Source organism: Pectinophora gossypiella, chromosome 10 (assembly GCF_024362695.1).
Source record: "Pectinophora gossypiella chromosome 10, ilPecGoss1.1, whole genome shotgun sequence".
NCBI classification, from domain to species: Eukaryota; Metazoa; Arthropoda; class Insecta; order Lepidoptera; family Gelechiidae; genus Pectinophora; species Pectinophora gossypiella.
In genome coordinates, this window is record NC_065413.1 from 9,456,323 (window position 1) to 9,478,582 (window position 22,260).

The following is a 22,260-nucleotide window of genomic DNA, read 5'->3' on the forward strand; positions in this document are numbered from 1 at the left end:
ATCCCCTTCAGAGCCTATGCAAGTTCAGAAAATGATGACCTTATCATTATGGCTGTAAATGTCCTTCCCAAAATCATGAAATGAGAGATTTGGGCAATAACCTTTCACCATGCGGGTTATCAGTTAATGAGTTGTATCTCTCACTCCTAGACGTACTATCATGCACAACCTTGACATTTATATCAATAATGCAAAAAAAAGTTTTAAAGAAATATAAAAAAAGTCCATATCAAACATAAATCCTACACAACATGATGCATTAGAATTAGATGTCCATACACCATCAATGCAAACATATGAAATTCATCATCTGTTATTTAAAACACATTGTTGGAGTTCTCAGACTGTCCTGTACTCCACCAAAGTGGAGATGTGTGTTAAGTAACTAAAACAATTATTTACATAGATCTATGTGTTATTTAAAACACATCTCCCTCCTGGTTTTATTATTGTAATCTGAAAAGAAACACTACTAAAACAAATATAATTAAGAACATATTTTTATTTAGTAAATTAAGCTTCACAATACAATCATCTAATTGTAAGACAGATTTTGTTGCAATTATTTTCACATTTCTATAAAACCACCAGACACTACTCTCGGCACAATTTTGAATGGAAGTGAGTGGTTCAGATTTACAGCAGGGACAGTTACTACTCGCATTAAAAATAATACTTAATCCCAACATACATTTATTTACCTTTTCCACCTTTTCCTTCCAAGTTCACTGTTGCACTATACAAATGGAAAAGTTGATTGTGGCCACGCACACCCAACGTAATCGTCATAACATATACGAGTCTATTTAAGCTCTCACATTTCAACATGTAGGCTCCTCCTTGTCCTGGATTCCACACCGGAGCACCGAAGGTCGTGCAATCGAACATGAAATATGACGCATCGATCTTCCCAAAAGCTAAATTTTTTTCGAAACAGGCCAGTATTCCAATAGTGTGTTTTTGGAAAAAGTACGATAATGCTTTGCTCAAATTGAATCTATCTGGACTTAAATTGTATACAAAACCAAATATGACTTTTTCAAACTTAACAGTAAAGTTATACGGATAGATTTCTTCAGAAACACCATCAAAATCTTCTACTTGAAGTTCATAGTTAGGTGTCTCTCCAATTTTTGCAGCTACCTTTTGGAAATATTTATCACCTTGGATGACTATTCCGTCTAGGAAAGTTCCAGTCCACGCAGTGAAATCGCAAGCTTTCGTCATAACTAAAGCTAGAATACAGTTGGCTAAGTGCTGTTTACCGCGAGTTGCGCCGAATCTCTCCGCGGTAGGAGGTAGACTGCCCCACAGAGAGTACAAGTCACCTGGAAATTCGATATGCCAGTCCTTCCACATTGTTTTCGGGGTGTTCCGAGGGAATCCTAGGTCATTCAAGGCGTTCATTCTAGACCACGGTATGTTATCGATATTTAACCAATACATTTTCTCATCTACAAGAGGGCGTGGTTTTTTCTGTTTCAGGAATGGATGGTTTGGATTTTCGTCAGGTTTGAATAGCGGGCTGAGTTTGTAGTTCAGCGCAGAGTAGCGAGGAGCAGTTTTAACCGAAGTCAACTCAAACGTGTAAAATTCAGGCGAATTAACGCCATTCTTGACAGTTCTCTTTATTCGATCAGTCAATGACTCGGCTGACCGGTACAGCGTCCATCCGGCCACGGGCCCAACGGGAGTGATCATGTTAATTTTCTTTTTTGATTTACCTTTGGCAGCCTTCGAATCAGTGTCACTCTTTTGACTCTTTGACTCATCATCAGTCATTTGTGCAGCTTTATCCAATTTCGCTTGCGCCTTAGGATCTTCAGGCGGGGGCGCGTAAGGATCAAAGAGATGGTAGAACCCATCTGTCTGACATATAACCATGCTGCACTGTGGAAACCTTATAATCACATAACGCAGCCTGCTCAATACGGCTTTCAAATATTGTTCTAAAGTCTTTTCTGGATTTTCGTTGACCACTATAATTTTCTTGATATTAATGTTAATAAACTTTCCATCTAAAATTATGTTTTTTATGACTCGTTTTTCACAAGTAGCCATATTAGTGGCTTTCTCGGCTATCTCTAGTCCTTTTTCGATGCAGGTGTCGACCATGATCTGGTTCCATGTTCTGAGTGGGTGCATCGCAGCCATTAGCATGGCGATTAGGCAGACGAAGTGGCAACTTTTCACGTCTGTTGAGCTTTCTTTTTTGTCTGATATAGATGTGGTGCCCTCTATTCTGTAAATACCGTCGATGTTTTTGTAGCCAACACTATCTTCGTCGGTTTCTTTAATTTTGGTGATGGCAGTGGCGATGGCCTTGGAGGCGGGGGTGTCTTTGACGATCTCCATCTTGGACTTCTTGCCGGTGGGCATGGCTGTGGCGTAGTCGTAGTCCTCCGGCAACTTGTACCGAGCTTCAGGCAATAGCCTTCTCACTAGAATTCTGCTCAAAATGAACTGCTGGTCCTCTGTGTCGCCGTCTTTATTGTATAAAACTCTGGAATGAAACATATTAATCGTTAATTAATGTGCATAATTATGAATTAAATAATTTATGACCGGTGGTCGAGGTCGAGAGCATATTACAAGAAATAATGCTACGTACAGACAGGCAACCCTCGCGGCAGCGGCTGAGCTAGGTCGTCGTCTCCCCCCCCCCCCCCCGCTCCCCTCCTCCTCGTGGTTTATACTTGAATCGTATAGTGTTAAACGTCACACACACGGATGCGCGTGTACGATTATGTCAATGTGTAGTGTCTGTGTAAAACGAGGTTGTATGAAGTGTCTGGGGTGTGTCGAGAGCTAAGCACTTAAGAGTGCGAAGCGGACCAGTGTCATTAGGTAGGTGACCGCCTTGTAGCTTTCGTTCCGTGCGTTTATGATTCGACAGGCATGCAAGGGAATACTCCCTCCTTTAGTTCGCCTAGATTCTTTGGCCTCATTTTATTTGGTCTTAGACGATGGTCCCAAATGGTGATATTTAGTTACGTCCGTTATCAGACCACAAAGTGCAAATTCGTTTTTATTTTTTGTACCTATAACATAGATTTACCTGCAAACGAGGTCATGCAACGAGCGAAACCGCATAAAGCATGCGGTAGCTTTAGCCTCCTTGGCATCCCTGAGGCCCATCGGGTTGCAAACGCTTCCATCGAACAGGTAGTACAGGCCGTTTCTATGGAAGAACGCGCAACTGTAGTTGGTAGTGGTGATCATCCCACGGTCGAACTTGGGCAAGAATTTCTTCGTCAGTACTTCTTCTAGCTGCCACGTAGCCCCTTCGCCTACTACGTCTATGTTTGCGTTGTAAGCCTGAAATTGTACACATGATTATTTGTCACTGTATTGTGCTGGTATACCAATACCAGCTTGCTTCTCAAACGGAGAGCACCGGTTCCAACCCCGGTATTTGTACCAATGAGTTTTTAATTTCTCTTAAGTGCAGTGTTTACAAACGCAAGTTGACTCGACCATTATAGACGGCGATACGGCTCACCGTCTATCACCTTGGTCTAACAGTAAGCTGGGTCAGATGTGGGTACTTAATTAGGGATGTAGTGTATTTGACTTTGATTTGACAACTAGGATATAGTCTAGGGTTTAGTGTTATTATATATTTGCATGTTTTTGTGAGCTTCTATGCTAGACTGCTGCGGCTGTTAAGGTTGTTTGGACACATAGAGCGGATGAAGGATAATAGGATTACGAACGCAGCACATAAAGCAAAGTTTAATGGTAGGGCTGGCAGACGAAGACATAGAAGGACGCACATAGACTACATTGGAGATGTCCTTAAAAAACATTCAGTCTTCTTCTTTTTCTACTCTGAACCGGCGTGCGTGTATGAAACGATTAATTAATGTGGAGGAAACAAGAGAAGTATGTCAGGAAGCAAATAGAATTCTAGTCTCTGCTTACCCCGGAAAATACGCGTGAGTTTATGTATGTATATGTATACATATTGTCTATACTAGACTGGGAGTAGATAAAATCATAGAACACGTTCAGCTGCTGCTTGTCTTCCTGGGCTTGTCGAAAAACCGACAGAGCGATTGTGCCCTGTCTAACATGATGGACAATTTGACTGATCCCTTGTCATCATAATCTTCATCATATTTAAATAAATAAATAAATATCCATTTCAGGACTTTGTATCAACAGCGGCTGGATGTTGTCTATGATTACTTCGCGTACGTGCGCGAGTATGTACTCTAAAACTGTTGATAGTTACCTGATGTCCAATACCAATTTTGGGTATAATGTGCAGGGGTGCAAGTTGAAACTTCTCCTTTTTATTATTGTAGAGTTTCTTCGCCGTGTCGATAACGAAGTCGACGATGCCGGGTGTCCACGTGTTGATAGCGTACTTGTATGACGTCACGATAGCCATTATGGCCGCGAACGGAAGCATATTCATTGCTTCAGATTCAGGTATACAGGTACTTCCTCTAATTATCTGTGTTGTGTCGGGTAACTCTTTGAAATTGTGTGGTTTCAACATCTCTTCTGATGGAGTGTCGCCCAGTGCCTCTGTGAGCGGGGTGGTCATCTTCTTGCGTATTTGTCGCAACTTAAACCGTTTGCGCGCGTCTTCTGTGAGCAACACGTATCGTTCGACCTGTACCGGCTCTATCGTCTCTACTTCGGTCTCCTCTGGACGGCCGCCCGGCCTGGCCGCCAGCTGAAAGCAACAGTATCAAATTAAACTCCTATATACATTGACCTCGTATAACAAATAGACAACCAATCTCTGTAAAACAGTGTAGGTATAATATGTAGTCTTAAACACTTGTTTTGTCTGGCTTTAAGTATCCCACACGAAAAGGTGCCATTTATTATTTTAGACCTCCATAAATACATATAACTTATTTTACATTAACCATTAGTGCATTACACTAATAAATAACACTGTTGGGCAAAGGCCATCCTCTATTTCTTCCAAAACAATCTCTAAAACTTCTCCCGGCGAGCCGTCTGCGTCTGAATCTTAACTAAACTACACTGAACTAAGTCTGAACAATATAATATTCTTCTATCGTGTGGGTTATGAGTTATGAGGTGGATTCCCAACCTCATCAACCCTAGTCTCAGGGTTATTTTTGAGCCGCCAGAGGGCTCATGACTCATGTAACGACTACATACTTATTAGTAATGGAATATTGCTTTAACCGGGTGAGAGCCTTCAGCGCTCCTCATTTGTCCGGCCAAGTAGTTAATGCCATCTGCGGCAAATCTACAATAAGTCACGTCAAAAAAAAGAATAAAAAATATTGGTTTAATTTGACGTTACCGGCACTTCGAGCTCGCCCTGCGGTGAGGGCGGCGGCGGCGGCATTGGCGGCGGCAATTCCTCCGCCTTGCGCCGCGCCTCCTCTTCCTCCTCTTTCTTACGCTTCGCTTCTTCCTTCTTCTTCTTCAGAGCTTCTTCGTCCAACTCCTCCTCGCCCATCTCTTCTTCCTGCATTTTGTTACGGAATATTTTGTACATCACATTAAAAAAATAGTTCACTTTTCAAATCAACATGACAATTTGTGAATAAGTCTTCAAGGACTTGTGTCGGGAATGATTTGCCTACATTCTGTTAAGAACTATGTAAATAAGTAATTCAGACTTTTTTTTAAATGTTAGTGTTGTCAGACCAGAGTCCTGCGGGGCAGAAGGCAAGAGGGAAACCACTGCTCTATTTTTCCCTAAAAAGTAGCATGGAGGATGCTACACCGACAAGAGCGTGGCTCTTAAATCAGTGATGGTGATGAGTGTTAACACTATTTGATCGAGATTGGAAAAACCTTACCTCTTCAGCTCCTTCCGGTGGCTGTAAAAAGAAATAAAAATAACATTATAATATATTCGGATTGTCACCCTAGGTACTTCTATCAGCTTAAGTTGTGATGGTTAGACTACCGTTTCACTGACCAATAGGAAATCGGTACCTTGTCGTTTTAAGATTATAACCAAATTGGAGATGTCCTTAGAAAAGGTTTAGTACGATTTATTCTGAACTCTTGCGATGGATGTACCTCTGACTACCCCAATTGGATATAGTCGTGTGCTTAAGTTATGTTATATTTTATGCCGGCATGCGTGTATGAAACGATTGAAGAATGTGAAGTAAGCAAGAGAACTGTCTAAGGATCAAAGTAAATGGAAGTCCGTAGTCTCTGCTTACCCTGGTGGGAAATAGGCGTGAGTTTATATGAAAGATTATAAACTATTATGTCATGACCGTGGAGGAGCCAAAGCTAACTCACGGGTAGGGGCGGAGGCGTGGGTGGCGGCGTTGGCTCAGGGTCGGGGTCAGGCTCGGGCGGCTCGTTGGTCTTGTCACGGGGCTTCGGCCAGGGCGGCACCACCTGCGTCACCGACACCGTCGGCGAGTCCAGGTTGACTGCAAACATACGCTTGCTTCAGAAATACACCGTACATCCTCAACAGTAGACAGTCGGCCTTTGGTTGTGGTTAGACGTGTACGGTCACGAGTCACGAGCATTAATACATACATACACTTTGGTACCATGTCACATTAACTTTTTTGACAAATTGAACTGTAAGTCTCACTAAATGTCAAATAGTGCGACAGAGTCCTAAAGTGGGTACATTATATTTCTTATGACCGTACATGGCGCGTGCATAGGCACATAGGTATAGGTATAGAATAAGGTATAATACTACGTATAGTACGGCAACTCTCCGCTCCCCACCAGTGGCTGAGCTATGACATGGGATTCTTCTGAAAGCGAAAAGACACGGCTCTCATACTGAATACACCTGGACAGCCTGTGGTGTTGCAAATGTCCATGGACGAAGATGACCACCATGGTCATGGTCTGAATCATCCCTAAGTTTTCGTTACGATGTCTAGTGACATCGTGCATGAAACAGGTGTTAGTAACCGCTAACCGCTTTAACAGCTGAGGAGTAGGTGTATATAGGTACTATACACTACTGCCTACTCCGTCGGGGATACAGCCGTAATGTTATATTATGAAATAAAATAAATAGAAAAGTAAATTAATAAGAAAACTTACTGTGCTCTTTCTGTTCTGTGGATGATTTCTTATTTAAATGCATGACACTCTTACCAGCGGCCATAGGGCCTTTTGTAAGCATGAAATTTCTTGTTAGCATCATTTTGTATGTTTGATTTTACAATTTTATTATTTTCTTACAGTTTACTTATTGTCGTAGTCTTTGTTTGTTTAGTTTATTCCGGTATTGGTATGTCTTTTTTTCAGTTTTATATCATGTTTTTTTTTTGCATTTCATGTGATCTGTGATGGCAAGGAATGGTACTTATCGTCGCCCTATAGTGAAAACTACGTAAGCGCCTTTTTGAATAATCACATTCTTTGTGATTTTCTTAAACAAACCCTCCGGTAAAAAGGCCTCAAATTTTGCCTCGGACTGCACGTTAAGCCGTTGGTCCCGGTTTTCTATTCATCATCATCACCAGCCCATTAACATCCCCACTGCTGGGGCACGGGCCTTCCCTATGGATGGATAGGGAGAACGGGCCTTAAACCACCACGCGGGCCCAGTGCGCCAAGCAGTGGGACCTATATAGGCTCTTTACGCCATGACAATTTTTTACCTGGATTGAAACTGGCTTGTGTAGACAAGCCTAAGCTTCAATTTTCAAGCGCGGTTATGTTTCGTATGTGATTTTTTGAAAAAGACGTTTCTTTAGGTGGTTTTCACTCTGAGGCGACGTTATAGTAAGGGAAATCATGGATATACTAACTCGAGCATTGCGACTAGAATACTATACTACCAGGTGATGGCAAACTACGTAAGGGAATCTGCATGCTTAGTAGAACTCAAATACTTATGTTTGAGGACATGTAAGTAAAGCCTCAAAGCGAAATAAGCTTAATCCCGTTACTGTAGCGTAACATTTACTTGCACGTAGGTATAATATAGGAATGTTCTTGAAAGCATAACCGAGGACACAAAGAAAGATTGGCGATACGGATGGGATGGTCTCCTGAGCCTATATGTTTTTTTTAGCTTCCTTATCCATATTCTATTTTTTAATAATAATTTAAGAAATGCAATGCTCGAGTTAGATATGCGTTTTTGTTATAAACAAGTAAGCAAATATCTAATATTTACTATGTTTTGTGTTTGTGGGGTTTGAAAACTGAACAATTGATTGAAGTTGTCATTTAAGTTGTCTTATGTTGATGTCTTATTTGTCGCAGATTTTTTGCAAGAAGTTAGTATTTTGTCAGTAAGGTTGTAATACCACGGAAAAAAGTTGGAGCGTTGGGCTCTCAGAGGTTGGGCTCACGACCAGGGCCTGTATTCGTTTCCCGGTAGGGATATGTCAAACAAAAATCACTTTGTAAGTTCCCAGTTCGCTTACGACATTGCAAGCTAAAGCCATCTACGCAATAAGTATAACAAATAATAATACGTGTGATGCTGCCTGGCCGGCTCAATAAAATCTACGTAATCTCTACCTTCACGTGTAGAGTCATGAGCAATATCATGTACTCACTTTAGAGTCGCACTATCATATTTGTCATTTAATGAGACTTACGGTTTAATTTGTCAAAAAAGTGACATGGTTTCAAAGTGTATACATATTAGTACTCGTGACCGTACACCAAGAAAAAAATAGTGGTAGCCCAGTTAGTAGAACGCTTGCTTCACACTTTGAGGTAGCAGATTCGAATCCAGCACACGCCTAAACCAATGGTTGTAGAATCTGTTTTCGAAATCATGTTTGGAATGATTATCATGGGCTCAACGGTGAATTGAAACATATCGTGAGGAAACCCACATTCCCGAGAAATACATTTTTGGAGGTATGTGAATTAAACTGTATTGGATTGGTTTTACCTTGGCGGGCTGCAAGGTCAGACATGCAGTCGCTTTTGTCAAAAACCGGACCTGTCAAATTTTCGGGTTAGGCAAGCGGACCCCGTGAAAACGGGATAATGCTAGGGAGACGATGAATGTTAAAAGAGGTCGCGCCACCGTCAGCTTAGAGATGTAGTATGTAATCAAGCAATGAGAAAAAAGTGCGGAACCTCTACTCTTTTACGAACACTAGACTGGCTGCTATTTCTAGATTAGCATTTTATTATTTATCTTTGAGCCAATCAAATACCCTGACAAGTCGTTCTTAGGCCTGACTCACCGACTCTCGGCTCCACGGGCTCGGGCGGCATGTTCTTGTACTTGAGCGGTATGGGCGGCAGATACTCCTCCTGTATGCTGTCCACCAGCGATATGATCTCCCCCATGTGCTCCTCGTCAAACGGCTGCTAAACCAAATACCTATTTAACTATATCATCATAATCATCATCATCAGCTCATTAACGTCCCCACTGCTGGGGCACGGGCCTTCCCTTTGGATGGATAAGGAGATCGGGCCTTAAACCACCACGCGGGCCCAGTGCGGATTGACGGTTATTAACGACTGCTAATGCAGCCGGGACCAACGGCTTAACGTGCCTTCCGAAGCACGGAGGAACTCGAGATGAAAACTTCTTTTTGTGGTCACCCATCCTATGACCGGCCTTTGCGAAAGTTGCTTAAGCGCGTTAAACGCTGCGCCATCGAGCTCCTCTATAACTACATATAAAAAATTAACTACATATAAAAATGTTATGTATCAGATATTATAGCACGAAGGAAAACTGTCCCGTGCAATATCTTAAGCCTAAAAACCGCGTCAATGGGAGCAATTGACATTTCTATGCTGGACTGAGAGCGAATAAACACATACAACATGTCCTGCTTATCTTCTGGAGCATTTCGTGAAAACGTGACCATGCGGAGTCAACTAAACTGCGTGAACTGTATAGGGATACAGTTCAAAATATCCATTTTAGGACTTCGCATCAAACTGCAAGTTGTCTTCTGATTACTTATGGATCCACCCACCACATTAGGGGCTACGTGAGTGACTTTATGTACGCATGTAGGTAAGCATGTTTCAGCTTTCCCATCCCCTCTTACGTCTGTATCTTCCCGAAGGTACAGAACTCACAGTCAGAATAATTGAGGTTAGCAAGTTTTTTCATTGTTCCTCCTCGCTGCTAATGTTCGTTCAGAGGGGGATAGTTCAGACCATGATTCTGAGTTGACATCAAGTGGAATTTCCTGTCGGAAAATTCATGACAATTTTAGTGTTTTTTTTTAATTATTTTCAGTTCCATACTTTTGCGACGAATAATTCCACTTGATATTAACCCCCCTTAGTATTCGTTACGATGTCACTAACACCTTGTATGCCAATCAATCAAATCAATTCACATCATCATCGTCATTTTCCTCCACTGTGTCCGGTCCTGTGCCATGTAGATGTACACTCCTCGTATATGGCCCGCTTCCTGCTTGACTGACAACTGACAAAGGAAGTACCTAACTTACCTGCTTGTTGTCCATTAGCACCTCAACCGGCATGACACTGGTGACGCTCTTGCCGTCTCCCTGCGCGGAGGGCGTGGCTGCCTTCAATATCTTACGCTTGACCAACGCACCCGGCAGCTTGTCGTCGCTTAGCGTGCACACTATTTGCGTCTGAAATTATAGGTTACTAGTAATTTTAGCAGAAATGGTCAAACATTATAGATTACAGGTTCTCCTGTCTCCTCTGTGTAGGGCCTTAGTATGTACAGCACCAAACGAATTGACTAGTTATTATAGTTCAGGTACAACACCAAACGCAACGATGAGAATTTCCCGTTCGTTCGATTGATCTACCGGTCAGTCGGTCCAATGGGATTTCTTTTTTCCCTATTAACTGACGCGACCGGTGTTAAATTAGTATGGTGAATGAAATTCTACTGGGTCGATTGAACTGGAAACTCTCCCATTACACCAAATTTTTGATTGCAAAGAAGACGTACCTTTGGCTTCTTTTTCTTCAACTTTAGGACTTTGAAGGCGTGTATGTAAAACTGTGTTGTAACGGGCAAAAAGTCCCAATTTTTCGTAAAAGCATTAGCAATAGTGTCCGTATTTAGCAGCATCAGACAACAAGACTTGCCAGTCTTCATAGAACGCGAGCCATCCATAGTTCGAGGGTAGGGGTCAAATAAGTAATACATATCCTTTTGACGCCACACGGCCAGCTTATAGTTATTAAAGTCTATAATACCACTGTTATATTCACGATTAAAGAATTCTTCTAAACCAGTTCTGATATTCAATATACATTCTTTAGTGGTAAACAGTTGACCTCTCACTCGCTCTCTATAGATGATTATCTCGCAAACGTAAGGGCCAATTACTATTTGGTTCGGAATGTTGTCGACCGTCAGATCGACTAAGACTTTCGGATGGGCACACTCTACGTACAGTTTATTACCAAACCGCAGTATCTTGTCCAAAGTCTTCGAGTACCACGTATTGGGCGGGGATATTTTAGCGTATGTCATCGCTGCTATAGCAATAGTCAACGCTTGCCGGAACTTTGCTTCTTCGAAACATTTATCACCTAAATGCATATTTGCATTGACTATAGCGCATTTCTCCGACATTATTCTGTAGCTCATACTAGCTTTCTCCGTTTGAGTTGGTTCTCTTTCGGATTCCAAGTCTTCATCACATTTCTCGTCGACCATTTTAAGAACCTTCACGGGTGCTAGAACAAATTTCTGGTCCTCCAGAACGCTGCGACTTAAGAGAATCTCTGCGACTGAGTCTAAATCTTTAACATTTATTAACGCAGCAGTACCGTTTGCGTAATTTGAGAAAGCCTTTGCGTTTCTACCGGCGGGGTCGAATATGTAGTAACAAATCTTGTCCTTCCAAATTACAACTTTTAAAATCCTGAAAAACAAGGCAGTTTCGGTGAATTTTCGATATATAGTTTTGTTCGAGAGCTTTAAGCAGTAAACTCACCTTGTCAGTAAAATCCCAGCTCGGTTGTCGAGGAAGAACGCCTTCAACCCCCTGCACAGATTATAAACTGTGGGGTCCAAGGACATTGTGTAGCCGACTATGTCGGGCTCACATAGGAGCACTTGCATTTTCTTTCCATTAAGGAGTAACACCTGCTTTTTACCAAATGGCAGCACCTCACACATCCCCTGGAAGGGGGCGTGATCGTGAACTTTGTCTGCGCACTGTTGGTACCTATGAACAAACACATAAAAATCAAGTAAAGTTTCGAGGCCGTACCTATGTACTAACCCCATTAAGAATACAGTTACAGAAATAAATAGGAACACATATAAATATGTTCAGATAACAATAAACAAAAATCGAATGAAGAAAGTGGTAATATAAACTAACGAATCGCAACAAGATTACACAGACTACTCTAACAAGCACGATTTATGTTTGCTCACATAATGCAATGTTTAATGTTTGGGGGCGGAAGGCAAGAGGGAAACCACTGCCCTATTTTTCCTAAAAAAAGTAGCATGGAGAATACTACACCCACGAGAGCCTGGATCTTAAATTAGTGATGACATAATGCAATATCAGTTAAGCAGCAAAACATAGGCAGCTAGACAGAATAGACAGATATAAAGGATGGCGCTATTTACTATGACGCGATAATTCTGATAACTTTAAATAATCTTGGTTGTAGATTATTGTATGTTTTAGTAGTTAAAACTGGTAACAATATTAAAGGGAATTTCTTGAATGATTTGGCTCAAAGGACTTGCGTCCAATCCAAAAACCTTTGAAATAAAAGTTACCATTGATCGCCGGCATCCAGCAGGTTGTCGACAAGCTTCATCGTCCACTGCTTGGGGTGGTAATGAAAAGCTAAGCAGTACGCCATCACACTCATCGTCAATGCTTGCCTGCCTTTAGATCTTCCACCTACCAATTATAATATTATTACTAGAAAATGGAACGGAGGCTAGGAGGTGTGGGATAAGTTAAAGAGGAGGCGAAAAAAGAATAAACATCAGATAGAAACCCCTTTTGATTCATAAGGACAATCCCTCAACACACTTTAGGCAAACATTATGGAATCTGAAACAGACCAATGTCTGCGTGGCTAACTATTTCAGGGTCACTAAAGTACATTTTCAACTTGGAGCTCAGTCAAGAGCAATAGGGATTATAGGTGTGAATTTACACACAGAACAAAGTAAGTAGACTCACCGAATTTTTCATTATACATATTGAAGGATCCCATCAGTATTCCATAGTGGACATCTGGTCTCTTCTCCTTGGTACACGGTAGCACAGTCAACGAATGTGTCTTGAACGATCCCTTCTTCATCCCCGGCGGTATATGTGGCTGAAATATCATCGTCATTTTGTGTGAGTTGTAAAGTCGATTACCGAAACAACGGATTCCATGGTCCAGTGGTTCAGCTTTGGGCTCACGATCCGGAGGTCCCGAGTTCGAAACCCGGTGGGGACATATCACAAATACTACTATACTTTGAGAGCCCTAGTTTGGTCGACCATTACAGATGGCGATACGGCTCAACACCTGTCACGTTGGTCTAACAGAAAGCTCGGTGAGGTGTGGGCAGATCATCTTGCGATGGATGTGCCTCTGACGACCCCAATTAGGGTATTGTCGTGAGCTTATGTTATGTATTATGTAATATATCATCCTCCCTCACATGTTCCGGCCTCTGGTAGTCGTCGAGGCCGCAGACAGCCTCGTCATCCGGTATAAAACTCTTCTGCTTCCTCGTCCGCGGCTTGCCGTCTCTCGCGCCCGCTGAACGACCCGTCGACAGACTCCAGCAAGGTTCACCCCTGGAAAACATAATAGTGATGTTAATTTTGTGACAGGCTAGCTAAAATCCCCAGCAAAATAAACAAACATCCTGTAATGTATTTCTCGTAACTAGGCACAGACTTCCCCTTAATCAAATGGAGGGAATATGGATTCTACTCGATCAAGCTGCTCGACAGAGGATTGATGGGCTAGTAGCCAATCCATTCGCCAGAGAGTTCAAGATGAGACCCGGGTGCCTCCGACTTGACGTCTGGATGACTAACACATTCAAATACCCAAGAACGTCGATTTTATATACACTCTGAAGCGCAGAGGAGAAGTGAAAGCTACTAAAGCTCAAAGGGAGACGTTTGCGCAGTAGTAGGATGACATAAGAGTACTTGCTTAGAACCACGTTTGCTTCGAGCTGCTCGAGCAGCTATAGCTTGCTGCCTCCGTCTCATCGCTGCATATTTCCTGGAAACAACAGTAACTAGCTCTTAATCTATTATAAGAAGAGAAACGAACATGATCAAACATATTGTACCCACCGACACTTCTTCCTCTTGCACTTCTTGTCCATGCAAACTCTGCAAACAAAGTCACAGTTAGTTCTAATTAGGCTTCTACAAAATAGTAAAAGGCGATTTAAAAGAATCTTACCCTCCTTTGGCACATCGACTAAGTTTCTTCTTTTTAGGTTTCCTGCAAATAAGATTTATTCATTTATACAGATACTTTACAAAACGCATTTTCGCCTGGCATTTAGCATATGTATGTAAAAAATAATGAAGATTAAATTTGCTAAAATTACGGTGCGGTGTAGGGTCCAGGAACGATAGCCACATCTGGCACGAACTCGCCATCTGGGTTCAGTATAATTCCGCTGTGTGGCTGGAATAAACTGAAACAATGATAACAACAGATTAGAAAAATGTATTCCGTTATTATTGGTCTTGGTAGAGCGTTCGGCTCAAGACCTGGAGATCCTGAGTCGTTTCCAGAAGGGGATACAGGACAATACAGGCTGGATTAACACAATCGACCTGAAAACTAAGACGATTCAGAGATTCAAAAGGCACGTTAAACCGGACTACGGCGACAGTCGATAATCTACTAATACGAGATGATAATAATGATTAAAATAGTATAATGACTCACTCATGGCCAGATTTGGCGGGTAGCGGCGGGTTTAACTCGGCAGCCTTAACACTCGCTCGTTGCGCCATTATATTCTCACCACTTAGCTTAGGACTCGGCACCTGAACAGCAATATCGACGTTGTAACTCTTTATAACTCTAGCCAGTCATATTCTGATGAAACATAAGACATAAGTCCCTTAAGAAACATTTACGTTATTTTGCCCGGGATTTACTACAACAGAGTGCATTTTAGAACCACGGATGTCAATATCATTCGTGCCACCACAAGAATATTGAAGAATGTTTTATCTTATTGCAAAAATCCGGTTAGACTTATAACATGATGATGATATTTTACCAATTAATGTAAGTTCTAACAGGACATCTGCAAAATGAGAAAGGACAGCGACTTTTTCGCCGCGATCTGTGGTTCCAGTATACGTTAGTCCAGTCATAAGACTTTTTTGCGGTATCATATATGATATACCCTTCCCAGTAGGTAGGTACCCAGCAGTAGGTACTATTCTCGAACGCAAGTTTGACAGCTTTCTTCGGATATGTTATGTCTATGCAAAACCAATGCAAAACTCACATTAAAAATGGATTTGTCCGAATCAGTGTGCTTGACGAAAGGCATTGGTGTTGTCATCGTTATTTTATTCGGCTGTTGGTCCCGGAACCTTATCGTGGACCTCTGCCTGTCCGTTTTCTTCGTGATATCTGAACTGAAGTCCAGGTCCCGCATCGCACGACGTGACATTCTGCGCATTAAAGAGAATATAAATTGAACTTTCAAAACATTGCAACTCTCAATTAGGCCTCCTAGGCATATGGCCTTCTTGCATTCACGCTCTTTCTGGGCCTGTGCAAGTTTCACCCATTATTTTCCAGCATACTTCACAATGTGGTGGTCGGCCCCTTAGTGGTAAAACCAGCTCTAAGCCACCATTTTATAACTGCTTTCGTCCTTCTGTTATCGTCCCAATTACCGATGTTTTCGGATCCGATCAATGAATAACTAATCTCTGTAATCAATACGTTTGGGTAAGATTAGACAAGTAATATAAAAGCACAAACCTGGTTGGTTTAGCCGGCGTCGGATCGCAGTGCCCGATGTATCGTAACCTGGAAAAAAAAACACGTTCAAGTGTGCATCGAAAAAGTGTAGTGGTGTGGACACCACTACACTTTTTCGGTGGACCCTTCATTACATTACGTAATATCCTAATCCAAAACTAGGGTAGGGCCTCATTCGCCAATTGAGCGTCGGGCGGACGGGGCTAAGAAGGCACCCTGTACCAATACATTGTTTGTATGGGATTCTAATCATTTTCCTGTGTTCCTAAACGTCCCTTTCCCCAATAATACAATCTAATCATAAAACATTGCAACTTTTCGGATATGGTCGATTGACCACACCTACCCTGTTATTAAGGTTATTATTGAAATGCCAGAGGCACCAGACTCGTGTTATTAAAACTTATTATTTAAATAATAACTGGTACTGACTATCCGAAGCACAATCTTATTTTCGGACAATTAGGTGGACAAAAATGTCTCTTTCGCATTATCGGCATACAAATTAGTACGAAAGAGACGAGAGATATGCTACGAGAAACATACTACGTTTTAAGGAGTATATAGGTATACGGACGCTGTTGGTATCGAAGTAGTAGGACAAAATGACAGAGTAACTATTGTTGTCGATAGACAATATAGCTGCAACACATTCTCTTGTAACTTTGGGTGTGGTGCACTATTATGTATTTAAATAAGACTTAAATAGACAAGGAGCGGGTCATATGCGAATGATACCACGGTTACAGTCACACTGAGTTTTATTAAAAGATTACCGTTTACCCTCAATCACATACACAAAATATCCAACAATCCCTCCCCCACATAGTTTACAATTAATTACAAAATTATTGTTTGTTTAACTAAAAAGATCACTGAAATTGAAAAACGAACGTGAAGTTCCTACAGACGGATCTAGGCTAGGCTCAGGGCTCGGACTGGAAGTGTCAGCGGCAGGCGGCGAATTGACTATTGGCGTTAGTTCTCGCCGTCGGGGGTTGACGGCAGCCGGGGGTGGCGACTCTGGACAACAAGAAGTTTCTCTCTCCGGCTCTCCCTCTTCCTCTTGCTGTGATTCACCCGCAAGCGACGGTGACGGACAGGGTGTTGCGTCACGACTCACTGCCGTGTCGCTGTCAGCGGGTTCTATATCTGGTATGACGTCTGGACTCCAATTACTGTGATAAGAGTTCCCTTCTGTTGTTGTTGTTTTTCTTCTTCGGATCTGGTCTATGTGTCTGGTTACTTCACAGTTCATACTTGGCACGTACACTGTGTAGAGTACTGTACCTATTCTCTTAATTATTACTCCTTCCTGCCACTGATATTTTTTGTTTCCTTTGTGTCTCGTTATCCATACTGTTTCGTCTACCGCGAAGCCTGGCCTGGGTTTGCCTTTGTAATATCTAGCCTGTGAGCACTGGTTACGTTCGACGGATTGAGAAAGATCAGAAGGTTGACGGGATGTTGCTGTAGGATGTAACAGGTCTAGTCTCGTGCGTAATGGTCTACCGAACACTAACTCGGCGGGCGACATACCCGTGGTACTGTTTTTAGAATTCCTGTAATCGAATAAAAATTTTGCTAATTGCTCATGTATGTTTTTTTTATTTATATTACTTTGTATAATCGATTTTAACCCTTTTTTAACCATCTTTACCATAATTTCCGCTTGGCCGTTACTAGCCGCATGATAGGTAGGGGTCAGTATGTGCTTTATTCCGTTTAATCTACAGAAATTTTCAAATTCCAGTGAAGTAAAAGATGTACCGTTATCACTAACTAGCGTGTTTGGTATCCCTACCCTTGACATAAAATCGCACAGTTTATTAATCACTGCTTTTGAGTTGTACGTAGTAGCCATTATATAACATTCCACCCATTTGCTATAAGCGTCAACAATAATAAAAAACATTTGATTGTTGAATGGGCCTAGAAAATCTACGTGTATGCGATGGAACGGGTTAGGTGGATGCGGCCACGGCGCCAGCGGGACGCGCGGCGGGGCAGGGCGCAGGCTACTACACACGCCGCACGCGCCCGCGATGTTTTCCAGGGTGGCGTCAATACCGGGGAACCACAATCTCTTACGCGCGTCCGCTTTCATTTTAATTACACCGAAATGCGAACTGTGTAACTCCTTGCAAATAGGAGCTCGTAGTGAAGTTGGAATTACGACCTTATGCCCGCGCATTAGGAACCCGTTCTCTATTGCCAATTGAGATCGACATCTATGATAAGGAATTAATTCCAAATCGGTCGTTTTCTTCGGCCAACCATTAATTACGTAATGCATAACTTTACTGAGCACTGGGTCTGCCGCCGTTTCACGACGCAGGTCGACTTGTGTTACGGGCCAATCACCTTCGATAACAAAATTAACGTAAGCCGCGCTCTCATCTAAACCGCACTGATGTAACTGAGCCTCCGCGCCCGCACCTCCCGCCGCTGCCATCGCGCGCTCCTGCGACGAGTCACAGCTGACTACTGATAAGGACGATCGCGATAAGAAATCTGCGCTGTTGTTTTTACTGCTTATGTATTCGATCGTATAATTATAAGCTGACAGAAATATTGCATATCGTTGGAGCCTATTTGCGGTGACTTCGGGAATGCCGCGATGGGGCCCTAAAATCGTCAGTAACGGTTTATGATCAGTGCGTAGCACGAAGGGTACTGATCGGCCGTATAAGTATTGGTGGAACCGTCGCACCCCAAATATGATGGCAGTCGCCTCCCTTTGGATTTGTGCATAATTTTTTTCTGCTGCCGATAACGTTCGGGATGCATATGCAATTGGCCTTTCAAGGTTGTCACTATCGATTTGCGATAATATTGCTCCTAACCCCGTGGGTGACGCGTCCACGGTTAAAATTAATGTTGCGTCCGGGTCAAAATGTGCTAATACAGTATCCGATGCTAACAGGTTCTTTATCTGATTAAAACTTTGCTCGTGCTGTGTCGTCCACTCCCATTTTGCTTTTTTATGCAACAGGTTGTACAATGGGCTTAAGACAGATGATGCATTTTGTACAAAATTTCGATAGTAATTAACTAATCCCAAAAACGATTGCAATTGTGAAACGCTTTGTGGTCTCGCCGCGCTTACAATCGCTTTTACCTTATCAGCTGATTTCTGTATGCCGTTTCGATTTATTACGTGTCCTAAATATGAGATTTCGTTTTTATAAAATTCGCATTTACTTTCTTGTACAGTTAGCCCTGCGTCTTCTAAACGTTGCAAAACGGAATGTAACCGCTGTTTATGTTCGTCATTGTCCCTACCAGTCACCAAAACATCGTCTAAAAATAATACTACCCCTTCTAAACCGCCTAGTACACATTCCATGGCGCGCTGGAAAATAGCCGGCGCCGAGGATAACCCAAATACTAAACGGGTATATTTAAAGAGGCCTCGATGTGTATTTATGACTGTAAGGTGTTGTGACGCTTTTGAAAGCCTAAACTGATTATAGGCCATTGATAAATCAATTTTACTGAACTGTATTCCGCCATTCAACTTAGAAAATAATTCATTCACAGTCGGAAGTGGATATTTTTCTACTTTTAATTGTTTATTTATGGTGACTGAATAATCTGCGCATAACCGGATATCGCCATTTTTCTTTAAGGCCGGCACAACCGGGGATGCATATTCGGAATGTTGAACCGGTTTCAATATGCCTAACCTGACTAATCTATCTAACTCCTTGTCAATTTTTTCTTTTAGCGCAAATGCTACTGGTCGAGCTTTAAAAAAAACTGGTTTTGAATCCGGTTTTAATTGCAATTCTATTTCATATTTATTAAATTCCCCTAGACTGCCCGAAAAAACCTTGGGGTATTTCTTAATTAGTTCATGAAGTGTATTTACCGGTGAGCGTACTGTGACATTTTTGACTGACACCAATTCCAAATCGAAAAGATGAATAAAATCGCGGCCTAAAAGCGAAACACAGTTGTCGCGTACTACGTACAAATCCATTTCTTTAGTGGTATTTTTATAAGATATCGGTACATGTAGTACTCCGCTTGTTTTTATGCTTTCACCTGTAAAACTCACTAACTTTTTCCTTGCGTTTGTTAAAAGTAATTTTGAAAAGTGACATTTGTACAATTTCTCTGGAATTAAGCTGACTGCCGACCCACTATCTATTTGGAATTCTAAACACAGTCCACCGACAGTGACCTGCTCCGTCATCGGCCTACCCTTCATACAGCGAATATTTAATATGCACTCACCATCATCCCCCACATCCTTCTGATCTTCCTCAATACACTTCACCTCCTTTTCATTACGCGAGCACATTTTACGCAAATGACCTTTCCGGTTACATTTTTTACATGTGTAATTTTTGAAACGGCACTGATTTGACTTGTGGTTTGAATAACCGCACACACTGCATTTTTCTTTGTTATTGATCGCGAACACAGGATCCAGAGTAGGAGCAGCGGCCGCGGGGGCGCCGGCGCCGGCCGGGCCCGCCGTGGCAGCGCGGCGCGCGCACCGTACGCTCTCCGCCATGTCTACCGCCTTTGATAAAGTTAACTCGCGCTGATCCTGCGCGAACAGTTTATCGCGCTCAGGGCCCGCAGCCATGCCCATTAGAAATCTATCTAATAAGGCTTCCTCCAAGCACTTGAACTCGCAGTGGGCAGATAATCCTCGAAGTCTAGCCGCCCATTGAGTGTGACCTTCACCGGGTTGCTGCATTGCTGAATAAAAACGCGATTTCTCTGCAAATCCGATTCGTTTCGGCGTGAAGTGTTCATCCAACAACTGCACTATTTTGTCATAGTCCAACTCTTCGACATTTCTTGGCAATGCTAGGTCGTTTGCTAGCTGGTATGTGGTTTCCGCAAGCGCACTCAACAGTATTGCCCTCCGTTTGACCTTGGCTTTGTCCGTTGTATCGGTGACGTCGTTTGCGATGAACCATTGTGATAACCGAGCTTTGTAGCTATGCCAATGATGCACTAAATGGTCGAAATTTGATAAAATTCCAAACGACACTCCTGTAGACATTATTTACACGCGTTAGGCTCAATCGTCGCCAGTTATTATGTATTTAAATAAGACTTAAATAGACAAGGAGCGGGTCATATGCGAATGATACCACGGTTACAGTCACACTGAGTTTTATTAAAAGATTACCGTTTACCCTCAATCACATACACAAAATATCCAACATGAAAAGTTAAAGTTGATTTACCTCATATGCATGGAAGGGACCATAGGCACACAGGTGTCCTTAAAATGAGGCGGCTTATACTTCTTTATCTTCAACTTAGGAGCCTTGGATTTATTCATTCTTTTTTTCACTGAAATTTAAAAAGAAATGAATATAATCCTCATCCTCATTTGCACCAATCCGGCGACAACTATGCTCCATATCCCATCTAGTTGATTTAGGGTAGAAATTAATCTTGTCCAATATCTTTTCTAAGTAGGTATCCATTTTTATATTACTATCTAGAATAGCCTTTAGGTGATATGGAACTTCATAGATTATCTAATGTAGCTATAATAAGAAACGCTAGTGTGTACGTACATATGCTTGTATGTACTGAAATATGCTTATCAGCTTCCTTATCGGTCATAAGAAATTATACTCACTTTCTGCCTCGAATGTCAGAGCAGCTATGATGTCATCAACATCTTTGTTGCTGTTTTTGTTGAACCTGATATTTTTGCATATTTTCTGCAAGTCCGCTGGACATTTGCAAATTCTGAAATCAACATTATTCATAAATGATTGCAAGCTTTATACACTTATTTTATACAATTTATAATTTAGTACACTTCACCATTTCATAGTAAACTGAACCTTGAAACAAGTACTTACGGCCGTTTCGGAGGCATGGTGGATGTAAACTTTCAATTATACTAAGAATTTAACGATATTTTTTTCATTTAATTAAGAATAATTTATACCAAACAAATAAAATATGACATTATAGTTTAGATCATATTTTGACAATAATTTGGCATATTGATGGCAGGAATGCCAATAATATTCTAAATTTAAGTTGTCTATAAATCAATGAGGTCTATTGATGTAAAGGTACTACATTCGATAGCAAAGAATACATTGGTGTCGACCATGGAAGTATTAGTATACGTTTGAGTATACCTAACATCTTCCTAACTCACATAGTTTTTAGGTTCATTTTCATCTTCTCAGCTAATATCGCCTCAATTTTTTTTTCAAGTATTTGCCAATTTTGAGACATGTTGGTTTAGGTTGTTATTGAGCAATATATTGTAGATCAATGTCAACAAGTATTGGCAACTATTTTCCTAATGAAGCAGACCACACGCGCGCTAAACGGTATGTGTATAATAAGCACACCTTAACTGACAGAATACAAAACTAA

General features: G+C 41.7%; 1 protein-coding gene across 1 annotated transcript; it reads right to left on the reverse strand.

Moving 5' to 3' along the window:
- Positions 1-486: 486 nt before the first annotated feature.
- Positions 487-22,116, reverse strand: LOC126370394 (uncharacterized). The gene is made up of 22 exons (XM_050015232.1): positions 21,500-22,116; positions 21,096-21,204; positions 15,883-15,930; positions 15,398-15,566; positions 14,824-14,924; positions 14,477-14,566; positions 14,326-14,367; positions 14,214-14,252; positions 14,068-14,139; positions 13,562-13,700; positions 13,089-13,227; positions 12,674-12,800; positions 11,868-12,101; positions 10,871-11,795; positions 10,392-10,541; positions 9,153-9,279; positions 6,259-6,395; positions 5,802-5,822; positions 5,297-5,464; positions 4,238-4,687; positions 3,059-3,318; positions 487-2,503 (listed from the first exon to the last, which is right to left on the reverse strand). Exons 1-22 carry the CDS (start codon positions 21,630-21,632, stop codon positions 694-696), a joined length of 5,490 nt encoding a protein of 1,829 aa, XP_049871189.1. The 5' UTR covers positions 21,633-22,116; the 3' UTR covers positions 487-693.
- Between the last annotated feature and the right edge of the window lie 144 nt (positions 22,117-22,260).

Excerpts from the sequence above, each read along its gene's own strand:
- LOC126370394 (XM_050015232.1), bottom strand. The coding sequence starts at position 21,632 with ATGAATAATGTTGATTTCAGAATTTGCAAATGTCCAGCGGACTTGCAG. Across the intron at positions 5,465-5,801 it reads CACCGGAAGGAGCTGAAGAG|GAAGAAGAGATGGGCGAGGA; the intron begins GTAAGGTTTTTC and ends AACAAAATGCAG. Across the intron at positions 2,504-3,058 it reads TTGCATGACCTCGTTTGCAG|AGTTTTATACAATAAAGACG; the intron begins GTAAATCTATGT and ends GTTTCATTCCAG.